This window comes from Eucyclogobius newberryi, unplaced genomic scaffold (assembly GCF_026437365.1).
Source record: "Eucyclogobius newberryi isolate DKJ021-1_F unplaced genomic scaffold, fEucNew1.0.hap1 SCAF_17, whole genome shotgun sequence".
In the NCBI taxonomy this organism is placed as follows: domain Eukaryota; kingdom Metazoa; phylum Chordata; class Actinopteri; order Gobiiformes; family Gobiidae; genus Eucyclogobius; species Eucyclogobius newberryi.
Window position 1 is genome coordinate 26,127,718 of NW_027315801.1, and position 15,353 is coordinate 26,143,070.

The 15,353-nt window shown below is 41.3% G+C and overlaps 1 protein-coding gene across 2 annotated transcripts in view; it reads right to left on the reverse strand.

The window, feature by feature from the left end:
* Positions 1 to 468: 468 nt before the first annotated feature.
* Positions 469 to 15,353, reverse strand: part of plxnd1 (plexin D1) — a 130,181-nt gene continuing 115,296 nt past the window's right edge. For both annotated transcript variants that reach the window (XM_072449655.1, XM_072449654.1), the window contains exons 29-36: positions 14,849 to 14,912; positions 11,821 to 11,855; positions 10,563 to 10,667; positions 9,883 to 10,046; positions 9,636 to 9,783; positions 4,664 to 4,804; positions 3,948 to 4,022; positions 469 to 1,992 (exon numbers count right to left, since the gene is read on the reverse strand). In XM_072449655.1, the coding sequence (XP_072305756.1) occupies positions 1,876 to 1,992; positions 3,948 to 4,022; positions 4,664 to 4,804; positions 9,636 to 9,783; positions 9,883 to 10,046; positions 10,563 to 10,667; positions 11,821 to 11,855; positions 14,849 to 14,912 (849 nt within the window). In that variant the 3' untranslated portion in view covers positions 469 to 1,875. The remainder of the gene's footprint in view (positions 1,993 to 3,947; positions 4,023 to 4,663; positions 4,805 to 9,635; positions 9,784 to 9,882; positions 10,047 to 10,562; positions 10,668 to 11,820; positions 11,856 to 14,848; positions 14,913 to 15,353) is intronic.

Sequence of the window (15,353 nt, forward strand, 5' to 3'; positions counted from 1 at the left end):
AGTAATTAGATGTGGCTTGTTAGCTATTCCAAATGTATACTACAAAATAGATCTCTTCCCAAATCGAGCCTAAATGGATAAACCAGAACCGCGTCTCTACTGGAGGAAGACGTCTCTAATAAACAGTTAGAGTGCAGTTGTTGTTTACATTTTTGAAGCAGATGTTCAAGTTTTATTTGGTCTTGAAGGTGATTATTCTTTTCTGTTTCAAACCCTTGCAGAAGGTGTTGTAGAAGTTGTTGTTTGTTTTCCTCAATAAAAAAGACTAAACATCCACAACACGACCTTTCCCTTTCAGCATTTACAAGTCATTTGAGAAGTTCCAGATGCTGCAGTTTAAAGGATGGCAGCGCAGAGAGCTTAATGGTTTTCAAATGTTGTTAAAAAATTGCCCTCCTTTAATGCATTTTGGACATGACATGAGCTCCGGTACTTAGCAAAAAAAAAAAAAACACCGTCAGTCTGGGACAGGTTAAAATCCTAAATACTATAATTTATTTCACAAACTTTGACAAGTCATTTGGCGTCACAATACAGTCATCCTCTCTTCATTGGATTATATTGAGCTCACATTGTTTCCATATATGTAAAATTCCCTCTTGTAATTTTGATTCCGTGATGATTTTCGCTTGTTTAACATGGATTAGCACATGACAAATGCAGCTCGTCCCATTGAACCGCATCACATCCAAACTCGAACTGCGCGGGTTTATGCCCACACACAATGATTGATTACTATTCATTCCCTCCTCCTCTGAAACCCCATCATCAACCTGCAAAGCACACTTGGATGACAAAAAAATACTGTGTAGAAGTCTTAGAGTGGTGTTTTGAGGGAGGCTGTAACAACTAAACGTGTGTCAATGTTCAAATGTACATTACTGTGTTACAAATTAAAGGGAAACATGCCAAGGCACTAGTCGTATCTTCCAATGGTAAAGGACTAGACACACGGTGGTCTGATGCAGGGTCGGGTCCTTTGGCAAGACACTTAACTTTGCCTGGAATGAATGAATAATGCACAAAACTGTAAAGCAACTTGGAGCATGTTGAAAAGCAATGAAAGCATTATTATTATTATTATTATTACAAAGATGTTAAAGGTCAGGGATAAAACCCTTCTCTACTCATGGTAAAGAATCTACGGTACTTAAACATGCCATTTAATATGAAGTGAAGTATTCAAAATTTGGTCCTTGGCACATTACTGCTATTAGAACATTTTCATCAACGGAAATGCAAAATACATACAGCATTCTTGACCTTGCTAAAACTTTTGCACAGTATTGCATTTTAAAGCACCTATGGAAATGAAAATCTTCAGCAGACACACCTGAGAACATTGCAGGTTTTAGGAGATGGGAGGAGTTTGTCAAGGTCCTTCTCTGATCATGATAGACCATTTCAAAGTGTTATAACACATCTATAAATATTGCTATGGACATTATCTTACAGTACAGTGCATCATTGGCTCAATCCCTTTAAGAAGGGCTCAGTGCGTTTGGCCACCAGGGCTTTAGGTCCCAGCAACGCTAAAGACATCCAGAAATAGCATCTTCAAACTCCTCTGATTTTGACAGTCAAGCGAAACCGGCATTTTATCTGCTACTTTCACTGGAAAAGATTTGGCAAAAGAAATGACATCCCGTATGCGAAAATGCCGTACACCTCGCTAATGGATGATGCTAGAGAGGCAGTTTTGTATGTATGTCCTTCTGCTGCTTTTCACACTATTAAAGTCTGTGGCGGTGGAGAGCTGGGAATAATAATGACACTTAGAAAAAGGCTAATCCCTCAGTGGCCAACATTCCCAAGGATCCGCTCGCAGAGGAGGAGGAAGTTGGTTTAAGCGCGGAGGGAAGCGGAGGCGAGACTTCAGGCTTCACTGCAGCATTCATAGATGTTGTCCTCCACTAAAGCGATGACCTGCTCAAACTTGTGGTGCAGCTGGGTGCGACGGGCAGTTGGGTTGGCCTCCAGAGCGTTCACAACCTGGATGGACAAAAAAAAAAAGAATATTTATCAGATTGGGAAAAGTACAATCACACAATAATCACACAAAATAACCACTCTACAGGAAATATTTGACATTTATTCTGGGCTTGATTGCACCAGACTGCAACCATAAAGAGTAAAGTTAAACAATCAAAATAAGCCCATGTAATACTATTTAATAAAACAAAATAAACAAAATATTTCCCACTTATCTCTATCAGATATTCAGCAACAATGGGACTGATGAGCAGTGGTGAAAAGTAACTAAGTAAAAGAAAGTACTGACCTTAAGTAACATTATTATGTATCATTATACCTGTACTTAAGTACATTTTACAGTGAATACTTGATACTTTTACTTCCCTAGCAGGTAACCATACTTTCTACTCCACTACATTTTTGAACTAAACTGAAACACTTATTTTCATGTGGTTTGAGGGTCTTGACTTTGAACAAACAAATATATAAGTAAAAAAGTATATAAACATTGAGAAATCTTTATCAAAAGGTCACCACATTTCACTCTTTAATAGTTAAAAAAAAATATTTTTGCAAAATGCTTCTACCTTTCTTAAACATGTACGTACTTCAATACTTTTACTCAAGTAGATTTTTATTTGTGATACTTTTGCTTGAGTCATTATTTTGCTCCTGTGTCTGTACTTTTCCTTAAGTACCAATAAAGAGTACTTCTTCCATGACTGTTGATGAGTATACAGCGGTTAGTTAGGGCAGACAGACCATACTAAGTACAAGACATTTCACTGACACGTCAAACAAGACTTCCTCTCCAAAGGGTAAAAATGCATGGGAACAAAACCGTGGAGTGAGCCTGACGCAACAACACAAAACAATGGGTACTTTTAGTGCCTGTCGAGCGTTCAAGCGTCGAGAGCGGGTGAAACGTGCTCCAGCCTCTTGCCTTCTTCACGCATGCCTCCACACCACAAAGGCTTTCCACCACTTATTTACCAAACCCACGTCGGCTGTGTTTTTCATGCCCAATAGTTGTCATAGTGTCAGTGGGATTTATGGGCTTTTAGCGGCGGCGTGCTCCCAGGCAGAGGGAGCTGAGCCGAGGCAGGGAGAATAGGCAATCAGCGCCCATTCACACAGCACTGTGAATCAGGCGCTAAGCCCCTGGTCCATGTCTGTACAGTAGCCTGACAGAGGAAGGCAGCTAAATGGTATTATCATGAGGGCTCTCTATTAAGGCACAGTCACCACTGACTAAGCCTCTCTGGAGAATACTTGCAGTACTACAGAGCACAAGACTCACTGGAGGAGGGGCAGGAGCCAGGTCAGAGCTGGAACCTGACATTAAGCAGCCCCAGAGCGGAGTTGACATTTAATATAACTGATGATTTTACTCATGTGGTACTTGTAGTGCATGCATGTTTAGTACATGTTCTAAAGGATAACTTACTAAATATTTAGAACCATTTTGTCACTCCAACAGGAATGTGTTTAACGGTTGAAGTTTAATTATCGACAAATGTGACATGTCTGTACAATGAATAACCAAAGTGCAGAAATCTCATCTTATCCCCTTTATTATTATACATTATGTTCGACTACAGTCATTTAGCCTGAAAATGTGCCAAACCTGTATACAGTTTGGACAACCAGATTAAATGACAAGGGGCATGTAGGTGTAAAATAAAAACATGTGGTTGAAAAGGATGATTGAACTTGTGGGAGCAGGGTTAATATAATGCTCTACTCAGAAACGCTAAGAGAAAGAAAAATAATGACTTTTGCGGAGCCGACACACCAGCACCTCTGCTTGAGCGGCTGTGACACAATAATCTGAGCTGCTGTGTCTCGCTCTGATGCCCAGATGAGAAACTTCACACAGCTGTGGGTTTTGGGCCGAGGTGTTGCAAGTGAAAGGCCAGTTTAGACAGATCACTGTATCAGCTCGGAATCAGATTTACAATGATAAAACTTACCTGGATTCGGTATCTCTTGGCATATTTGTAGATCTCTGTCACGGCCAGATTTGTGTTGAATTCATTTCTGTATTTCTACAAGATGAAAGTGAAAGCGAAAATTAGTTTTTTTCATTTATACTTCTCACGTCAAGTTATATTTGGGTAGTGCAGTGATATTTTCTTTATTATATTGTAATGGAAGGTCAAAATAGTAAAATAAGTTTTATAGTTATGTAGAAAAAGAAGAATTCTACTGACTGGACAACGTTTTTTGTTTGTTCTTTTATATGTTTAACCGCTCATCCAAGTAGCTTCTTTAGTGCAGTTCAGGCCCAGCTCTGGCTTAAATATAATATATAAAAGGGCGGAGTTACAGGTGTGAACTCTCAACTGAGTCATATTTTGCAAAATTGTTCACAGCCTTAAACTAGCATACTCTTAGCATATTCTGATTAGCCCGATAGTCTTCTTTGTGACACTTTATATACTTGTTTGTATTTCAGTAACTACCAACAGATCCTTCTTGGTGTGATTCAGTTTCTGTGTAGTTAACTCTTCCCTTCAGACAAATACAAAAGCCAGTCCCTCACCAGAGCTGCACCGTACTGAACTCGGATGAGCAGAGAAACGTGAAAAGCCTTTGTCCAGTTGACAGAATTGGACCTTCTTTTTTTACTACGGACACGGCCTGAGGGATTTTACACGGTCATGTTCAAAATAAGAAGTGCACTTACCCTGGACTCCTCTGCCAGGTGAGCGTTCATCTCCTGCTCACTCAGAGGGGGCATCTCCTGGATCTGATTGTAATACCACTGGACTCTCTTCTTGTACTCGGGGATCTCCTTGGCGTACAGCAGCTTGTTGGTGGGTGAGTCCTGATGGGAGAGTGTTGAAATTAATCTGAAATCCGATGAAGCGCTCTCTGAGGGTTGGACATGAAGTCATTAGTAATCGTTATTGCGCCGTTTCTGACCTGTTCTGGAGAGAATCATTATGTCTTAATGTTGATGGATTTGAATAATGTGGGAAAAGTTACTCTCTGAAGTCCAATTGTAAAGTAAAGCACATTTATTTCATGTATTAGCTATGGAACCCATTCACTTTTCCCATAGACTTTCCTTAAAAATACATAATAATAATAATATAAGACAGCTATGTGGTAGATACTAACCAAAAGATTTAATTTAAAATAAAAAAGCGATCAAAAGCTATGTCATGAAACCATTTCACATGTTCAGATTCAATGGTGTTTCTGGACTGAAAAGAACTGTTTCATTAGTTTCCACTTGCAGTAGCTGGTTACCTGCCATCGAGCTTTTGAGCTTTTGCCAAAATACAAAAAGAAAATAATGCAAAATGTACTTCCATAACCTGAGCGGGCTTTGAGGTGGGCGGGACTGTTGATTGTGACTCCTTTGTGATAATCAATGCACCGTATATTATTTTGGTGTGAGCTTATTAACACCTTATGGTAACACTATAAGCAATCGCCTTTAGAGCCGAAAAGCAGCCACTCTCTGGAGATGTGGTGTTGTTGTGTCCCTAGTTAAACACTTCACGACACCCACTACTCCTTGTTGCTACATTCAGAGTAAAAAAACACAATCAAATCACCTTAGACTCGAAAAAGCGATGAAAAAGGGAGCAGTTGAATGGTTTAGAACAATGTACTTATTTTTATTTGTAATGAAAGTATCCCAGCCAAGTGGCACTCCCCATCACAGATCACAAAGAGTGCACTGGATTGGGACCCTACGCAAGATCATTCCACATTATTACTTTGAAGCCCCTGAATAAACGTTCATTTTTGGTCCTGTATTTTCACACGGCTTGAAACAATGGAAGGTGTGGACAGCTGAGTCAGATTGAATGAATAAACAGCCTTGCTTCTTACCTCGGTCACACTCTCCCCACTCACTTAAGGCTCTGCAGTTTATTCAGGCAGAACAGAAGAGCGGCGAGGCTAAGAGGTTGTGGCCATATTCCGGTTTTAAAGGCACTGTTGACTGTGCGAGTGTGTGGAGGGAGGGAAACTAGGACAAGGGAGAGAGGAGACAGGCAGCTCTCAGCATCACCCGGTGTGCTTACAGCGGAAATATTCCTGCGTGTCACCAGTTATTTATGTCACCTATAGTGTGTGTAGTGAGCGCGCCTGTCTTTGTCTGCATTTGTTAATGGTGGCTGGAATGCAAAAGGAGCTAGGGCTTCCAGATTTGTAAAAGGAAATGCAGTAAGTATGTTTAATAGCACAAACAATGGAGGTGTAATGGAATATGCATTAAAGCTGGGGCGTCTGAGGTAAACGAATGCATTTCTTTTGCCGCACTTTGTGACAAAAAGATAATAAAAGTATTTTATCTCCTGAAAACCTGAGAAGAGCCGAAAGCAGCGCTCTGACTGCGCGCTGTGGGTCTGCACCGGTTTCACTTTGCTGTCAGAAAAAAGCTGTTCCAAAGTGCCGTGCCTGCTCACCAAAATGAATGCTTGCCTGTGAATGTTAACAATGCCAAACGTTTGCTAGGGCTAGGAACTGGTTAAACTGATTTAAATACCTGCTTTTTGCAGTTTGAAAATCAGGTACAATTAAACTTGTCCGTAGCAATTTACTACTGGAAAAAGCTGTTGATACATATTGCATTGCTCTGCTCCTAAAGTGCTTTACATTAGTCCATTATTCATGTAAATGCTGTTACTGCAAAGCTACTTTATTTAACCAAATCTGCCCTGGGGCAAAAGGACACAGATGTGTCCACCAAGCAGATTCTGTTCGCCCATCACACTGACTTTGCAGTGATTTTGTCCAATTTTAATGTAGGCTATCCATATTCTTCGGGTAGTACAAGTAATGAAGGCAGTAGAGGCGGTGGTAATGAATTGGCCTCCGTCGTGCAGCCCTGGTACCTCCCTTTGTCTGCCTGTGTTGATGCCAGGATGCAGTGGCACCATCCCTCCCCTCTTCCTGTCCACAAGGTCACTTCCTGCTGGTAGCCCATCTGCCTGATGACCCCTTTGACCCCTCTGTGACCCTTAGGTACCTCTGTCTGTGCCTCTCTCCTGATAAGAGAGCCAGCTTCGCCTCATTTCCTCTCTCTCCCGCTGTCACCCATGCTGCTCCGCCCTAATCCAGACGCTGTCCCCTCCCTACACCGGCCTGTCCCACTACAACGCATCAACCTGAAGTGATGAAGGAATACATTTTACACACAGTCAATTTGCAAAACTTGAAACTGAAAAAAAAAGAATATTGGTCTAGTTTTGTTGGAATAGCACTGTTAATGTTGCAGAAATGATATCTGTGTGGAGCTCGGTCAGAGTGGCACTGCCAGGGCGTGTGCACAGGACCGATCTTATGAAAGGAGGTCGTATTTGACCTTCCGACATTTGAACGATTACTCAGCACCGTTAAGACCACTGATCTGGAACTTACTGATTCGATGGACCATTAAGAAGTGGCACTTCTTATGATACTGGGGCTCAGTACCATCCCTGCTCCTCACCTGCCAGCACAATCTCTCCCTATACTAGATGGTCCTCCCTCAATCCCTCTGTCCTGAGTGTTTCTGGCTCTACAGTCTCTGAAAATGAAAGCGCGTCAGACCTGGACCATCTGCAGCCTGTCTGTTCGTGGGAGTGGGAGCTCTCTTGCACTGTGCACCTTGACATTATAACTTTTCCCCACTGGGTCTAAGAGTCTAAGGACAGGGGATGCTCTGGGACATTATCCATTTAGATTAGATTAGCCTTTATTGTCCCCATAGGGAAATTCGTCCTTTGCATTTGACACATCCTTCAATGCTGCTGGGGACCCATCTCCAGGTCTCGAGCTCAACTTGGTCAGGACAACCTTCGCTGGAGGATTTGAAGCTTTAGTGCATGTTGTGGATTGATCGGGGAAACCGGAGTGCCCGGAGGAAACCCGCCCAGACACAGTGAGAAACATGCAAACTCCACACAACCCCGAAAGCCACTCTGCCACCGCGCTCTTAAACCCTATGAACGTTGGTTAATCTGCTTCTCTATTATTGACCAGTGACTATTTCATTGTTTCATTTTCTAGCGTTCTAATTCTGAGCGTTACAAAAATAAACTGAATTGAATTTGAATGGCTATTACTATCTGCGGCTATACAACTTCTGTTTTTTATTTCCTTTTGGTGTTTCCCTTTTTAATGTCCCAGTAGAATATAATACGTTATATTAGTGGATGTGAAGTTAATTTGGAAAAGGTTTTAGACTGCATCATTTTCTGACATTTTTTTCATAAATATTAAGGCTAATACTGTAACTACTATCATTTTTACCATTACCGAGTACTACAAAACTTTGAATGATGTTACTGCTGCTGCTGGGAGTCGTGCAATACAAAAAAATACAGTAAGACAAAAATGTATCTAGTAACTTTCTATAACAGCCATTTGTCCTGAATGTTTAAATCCTTGAACAAAGTTAGTCCACTAAACAAACACAGCCAAACGTCACATGAATACTCTTTCATCTAAACCAGGGCCTGCATACTATACCGCAGTTAATGACTATTACTGCTGCTACCTCGCTGTACCTTTTGGCTCATAACCCCCAAACTACCCAACTCTGACAGTCTGGTGGTGAAAGAGGAGCACGGTTATGTGGCCTCTCTGGGGAAGGAGGCGGGCGCATAGAGCCAGTGTCTCAGGGTCACTGTGTTAGACGAATGAGTTGGATTTGTGAGCGGTAAAGGACATTGACATTCAGCCGCACACAGCGAGAGACAGACGCACGTATGCACAAAAGAGATCCCCATGTGCCCACGACCTTGGATCAGTGCTCCGAAATAACACGAGCAGAGGCAGACTGTCGAAACCGTTTGGGACATTATTGAGTCAGGATGAAATGGGAAAAGAAATATTTTGGCAGAGATGTTGAATGGAAAGATTGGTGGTATGTTATCCTCAATTTGTAAAAGTTAATTTAGTCATCTGGGCGGCACTAGCACTACTCACTGTAATGTTGAGAGTTGATCCCCTCCTCCCTTTGTTCTCTTTGCTGCTGTGTCCTTTAGCAAGACATTTCACTCATCCTGCCTGCAGTGTCTGCATCACAAAATCTAAATGTAGTTTGGTAACAACCTTTGTTTCAGTATGGCTGCCATACTACACAGTCTCCCCCAGGGCAGCTGTGGCAGCAGAGGTTGCTTGACCCCATCAATGTATGAATTGATAATTTATAAATAAAAAGTGCTTTGTGAAACAAAAAAACAATATATATAGAATATCATATTTTTTCTTTCTAAATGGTTGTGTTTAAATAATACTTTTTATGGTGCTTAGTATTGACCTATAACATAGGGGGTAGGTGAAAACAGGACTTTTTGTGCACTCGAGCTTCAAATGCAGAACAATACAGGATTATTCAAATGATTCATGTATGAATCATTCAAAATACAACTTTGAGCTAATGATGAGGAAACATTGTTGCAACAAGGTTAAAAACTCATTAAAGCTGATTTAGCATGAAACGTCCCCTTTGAACAGACACTCTCATTAAGTTAAATTTGGACTCACAGGTCGACCACCATAATTATTTGGAATGGGAAGAACCAGCAGTGCACATTCACTTGTGTACCAGCCAGAAATTACAGGCTTTACTTTGTCAGTCAATATACGCAGGTGGCTGCTATTTGCAGCTGGTATTTGTTTTGTTGATCAGTTGATTGACAGGTTTGGCTCACCTTTCCGAGCTGCAGGTCAGAAATGGAGCAGGCATCTATAAAGGCTTGAGCAATGACAGACAGACAGGCGTCCATGTGGTCCGTCTTCTCAATGTCAAAGACAAACTGTGGATTCTTCAGGATGTTCACCCAGAAGCGAAGAGGTAAACTGTAGACAGAGGAACAATGACACAGCCAATTAACCACTGTCTTTCCCCTGTACAATGAGCTAACCAGACCACATAGTATATTTAGTTTGAACTTCTACCTGTTGGTTTTCCAGATGTGCAGGGTGTCGGGGTCTGTTATCCCTCGTTTATCCGCCTGCTCCTCCAGGAAGTCAAAGAAGTATTTGATGGCCAGAGGTGGGCGTTCCGGAGGGATGCTGAGGATGGCCTGGAAGAGGTCATCCAGGAACTTCTGCAGTGTTCCCTGTGGAGCAGAGACAAGCGGCTCACACGTTACACAAGAGTCGAGACACTGTGTTTATGAACAATAGTTTCTGAAAATGTGCCTATTTTTTGTTTCCTCGGTCTAAACTGGTTGAGGATGTGATGTGAAGATGTGTTACAGCTATGATTTTTGTTTATTTAGTCAATAAAATAGCACTCTTCACTATCAGTCACTAGAATTTTAATTCCACTGCTCATGACAGGCTTGGCAGTGAGGGATGGGACAAATTTCCCTGCAGGGACAACAAAGTGCATCTTATCTTGCCTTAATTCAGTAAGACTTAGATCAAATAGCGTAAGCAAAAACTACACAGACACTGGTAAAATATCTCTCCAACAGATATCATAGACCTATTTGCAGACTTGTTAATGATAATAGCTTTTTAAAGATTTTAATACCACATGTTTCCAACTCATTTACATATTTCTTCAGGACGGGATAAAACAGAGGTCGTAGGAGGTGTTTTGATTTTTAAATTGCGCCCTTTATAGTCACCTTGGTGGACAGGAGGCGTGTCAGATAGATTTCCGGCAGCACTTTCTTGTGGTGACTTTGTCTGTGTTTCTTCCTGTTCTCCATGAGCTCGTCGTGAGGAAGGACCTGAAACACCAAAAGGTCATCACACATGTTTAAGCTGTGAAACCAGCCGTGAACGCTCCACAGCTCCTGCACGCTGGAAGTCAAGAGTGTCAACCCCGACACCGCCAAAGGGTTAAGCTGCATAAAATAAAGTACTTTTCACACATTTTTCAGTTAACCTATGACTGCGTGAAATGGCTAAAAAGTGGTTCATGAGTTTTTGGGTCTAATTACAAACATGAACCAACTAAATAACCATATTCCCAACTGTAGAACATGTTCATTCACTCTGGGTAATGTACAATGAACAATTCAGCTTTGCAGGAGGACAGAAAACCCATGGTGACACCCGAATGGGCGCTTAACAACTACCATTATTCTTTTAGTCCTCAATTTTAAGCTTTATAGAAAATTTCTATCACTTTGGAGAAACGTAAACGGTATTTGGCACAAAACATCATTTCAGCCAGCCCTTAGATAACCTGTATATTATCATGCATCTGGCAGGTCTAGCGGGTGAGGATAAAAACCACACAAAGTCACCTCAAACTTGCCGCAAAAAGGAACCCGAAAACTAACTATTCACGCGGCAAATTGTATTCCAAAGAACTCATTATTCCGAAGTCAAAGGGCCCATATCTTTTCTGACGTTTATAAAAGAGCTTAAGCAGCATTAGCGCTGTCATGTCCTCTCAGCAGCTTTCCCTCTCACCTCCGCTCACCTCATTTCTCTGTGGTCTGCCTCTCTCCTGACTGACTACGTAGTAACAACGTGCCCCTAAAAAAGGCCCAGGTGTAGTTTGAATATGTTTTATGTAGGCCATAAATAGACCGTTCTATAAGGGGAATATTCAGAGAAGCTTCACACTAACAAGCGCTTCTGTTCGTTGTCAATTTCGGATGTTCCAAATGTCTGTAACTACGCTTTTTCCAACAATTTATCTAATTGCATACCTTTCTTGAGCACAGAGATTATAGTGGCTTTTGACGCCTTTTGAAATACAACATCACAATAGTAAATATACGATAATTAATTATAGCTTATAAGTGTGAATTTAAATTTGTGGAAAAGGACCCACAAAACCACTCAATTTTGTGCACACCCTGTATGCAAGTGAAGGCCCTCGACCGTGTAATTAGAAAAAAAACATCTCTGATTACATGTGGTACTCACCAAGTGCACATACTTCTCCGTATCCAGATCTTTCACTGAAAAAGACACAGAAGTATGATGTGTAAAACAATGTGCAATCAACGAGGTGGAGACCAAAGGGACACGATGGGGGCAGAGGTGTACTGCGTGAGATGGGCCGAGAGAAGAAAACAAGGCAGAGATTGACAGCCGACTGAGAGAAAGAGAAAGAGATGGAGAGGGAGTGATTAGGGCGGGTGGGGCAGAGTGTGGAGGAAAGAGGGGGGTTTGTTGGGGAGATTAGCAGAGGCAGACACACAGGCCATGAGTGGTTCTGGAGCCACTGTAATGAGATGGTAATGCTCAGCCAGTGTTTGCAAATGGCATTAAACTGAGCTGGTTTACATGTGATACTAAACATAAACACAAGCACGTCGCTGTGTGGAGATTTTTGATTTCTAGGTGTACTTGTATAGATCAACGCATTAAAAGAGATATACAGCTTTTTTTTTGCCCGGAACTTGGGGTTGGACTATACGTTTAGCACAATTTCGCATTTAGCATGATCGTAAACTGCATAATTTATCTCAAACTAACTGGTCCATTGACTTCCTGTTCAAAACTGCAGAACTGATGAGTTCATAGTAGCATTTTACAGTAAAAAACAGCGGCTTGTCCTTTGTGTTTTTGTTTGTTTTTTAAGTGGCTGTGTGACATTTCAAAATCATTTAAAAAATATTTTCAACTAAGAACAGGGATGTGGGCAGGGATAAAGGGTTGGTGAAAACAATTCTGAGCCTCAAATGCAGAAAATAGATGCATGAATCAATGAAAATACAACAATGAGTAAGCTAAAGCCTTTGTAACACTAGAATTCAAGTTGTCATCTTGAAATGCCCCTGATAGTGTAACTTATAAATGAAAAGTTATAATTAGTCAAGACAGTTAATTTTAGCATTAAGACATACAGAAGCGTTCAAGTTCAAATGCACATTGTTCACCCACATTTATAAATATCAAACATATGCTAATCTAAGGCAGGATGATCCCGGTTTTTAAACGTACAATGTTGAACGTCATGAGCTGCAACAAATACGGTAAATGATGTAATGAAACAATAATTAGCCATAGCAGTTATTGAACCCTCTACAGCACACATAATTTAATATTACAAAGAAAGTACTACAAATGTAACCGATATTACAAAGAAGATTTACACACGATAAATACAGAGCCCCAAAATATATTGTTCCATCTTTCATTAATTTAACGTCAATGTAGGAATTACTGTGACAGGCCCAGTAGAGGCATATGTTGATTCAAGTACTTGAAGTATACTGCCAGGTGAACATACGCAGCACATAATTGTATACTCACAAAACTATAGGAAACAATGTAAGGCACGTGTTCAGGCTTCACACAGATACTCATGTGCTCTCATTACAGGCAGCCCTGCCAGAGATGCTCCTGCCCAGCGGGCCTCAGTCCAGCCCCTCAGCACTCATCACAGCCTGGACACTGTTTCACATTAGCCAGGGAGCACTACAGGCACATAACACCCCTTGATGCTTTGAAGTCAGTGCCAGGATTTGGACCATAAGCCTATTCCTGGCACTGAGTGAATGGCTTTGATGGACACAGACTGTGCAGGATACAGCTCTGGTCTAGTACTGATTATAAAAAGTGAAAAGCACGGCGACAAGAGGACAAGGAAATTATGAAAGAATCTTTGCGAACACGTTTTTGTCTTTTTAAACTCTGACTTTGACCACTTATCAAAGCTTTGTTCATGTTCAAATATCAATTAAACTATTTCAAGGAAACATATTGTTCTACTTTTGGACAGTTTGATATATGGACATTGTTATACTTCTCATTTTACATTAAAACTATCTATTGGTCTACAAGGGGCTCTTGGCTTCACTCTCACTGAATCATTTGTTGTTTGCCAGTCCACTCCAGGCCAGCTCCAGAATGTGGCAATATTGGCAGGTTACAGTAACATAAGTGTGCTGCCTGCTGAGCCCTTAACGAACAGAGCTGCCTCAATCAAGTCTGGATTTGACTTCAACATGAGAGTGAAAATGTCTTCAATAATCACAATAGAGGATGGAGTCTACGTTTTAGGTGCTTCCTGAAAGAGGCAAGTTTGTTTGTAGAGCACAATTTGTATATAAAGTAATTCAAAGTGCTTTACATAACAGGAAACAATGCCTTAAAATCACTATACAAACAGATCAAAACATAAATAATCATCATAAAATTGACATTAAAAGAGGATGGTTCAGATAGAATCCTTTCACTCATACACAGCTAAACACAATTGTTTTTAATCTAGATTTTAACATTGTCAAGAGGCCTGTCTCACATCTTCAGTTCTGAAAATGAGTTCTAACTGCAGCTGAGCTTAGGGGTTTGTTAATCTGTTTACTATTACAAACTGACACGGGAGTTACAACTGCAAAAAATACAGACTTTTGCACGTAACTATTCGACCTCAGCGGTTCAAGCTCAACAACAACAGCTCAATATTCAGGATTACCCAAAACGTGTGAACAAAACAAACACAATTCCAGTTTTGTCTTGGTATTAAGTGAGGTAAAAAAATATCCCTCCCCATTAACACATTAAATACGCGTCTTTGTGTCTAATAACACGCTGCAAATCTGTAACCAACAGCTGTCAACAAGCTCAACAAGCCATTTTTACATTCACAGTGGAGTCTGGACATTGGGCAGAGTTAAGTGGCATTTTTCCCTAGCAGCTGACATTTGCTAATGGAATACATCTATAACGCAGAGAAGGAGCCTCGGTGGCAGCTCGCCCTGTGAGACGTGTGACTATGTGTGGTGATTTATTAGCTTAGATGCGAGCGCTGTGTTTTGGGGGACAAGGAGGGGGGTGCGGCAGCGAGCTTGTTTACATGGATGTATCATGTTCTCCTGATGAACGGACCATGTGCCTCTTCGCCGTGATGGAGCGGGTGGTTGTATTTATCCAAGGGCGGCCCGAGTGCGTGTGACAAAGTGACTGCTGGTGGGTGTGTTTGTGTGAAGGTTGTTGAACGTACCTCTGCCCAGCGTGTTGTCTTTCTTGTCTTTCATGCTCATGGCTAGCGACGCCCCCTCAGGGATCTGCACAGTGAAGGTGGAGAGGTGCGGGAGGGCAAAGGTTAGTTGGGGTAAATCACATCAAATGCCCTCTAGGGGGTGGTCGCGATGAGAGCTGCATATGTTTGGTTGATTGCTGTAAATCCGATGTGGTGGATCGACAGGAGATCGACCCGGCTCATTTAAGTCGTGTTGTGGTGAAATGGATTGAGCAGGCTTCTTCAATTTGTTTTTTCAAGATTTAGTCCTGATTTAGTCCTGATAAAGTCATGATTTACTGCTCTTTTACTCCTGATTTAGTCATGGTTGGAATTTTAAACTGGTTTATTCCTAACGTTATCTTGATGAAGTGGTAAAATATTGGTTTTAATACAAGAAAACAGCTCTATTTTATTGTGAAAAGAGCAGCTGAGGAAGGCCATGCTGGGCTAAAACAAATCTTTTCTCAATAGCAATGCTGTAATA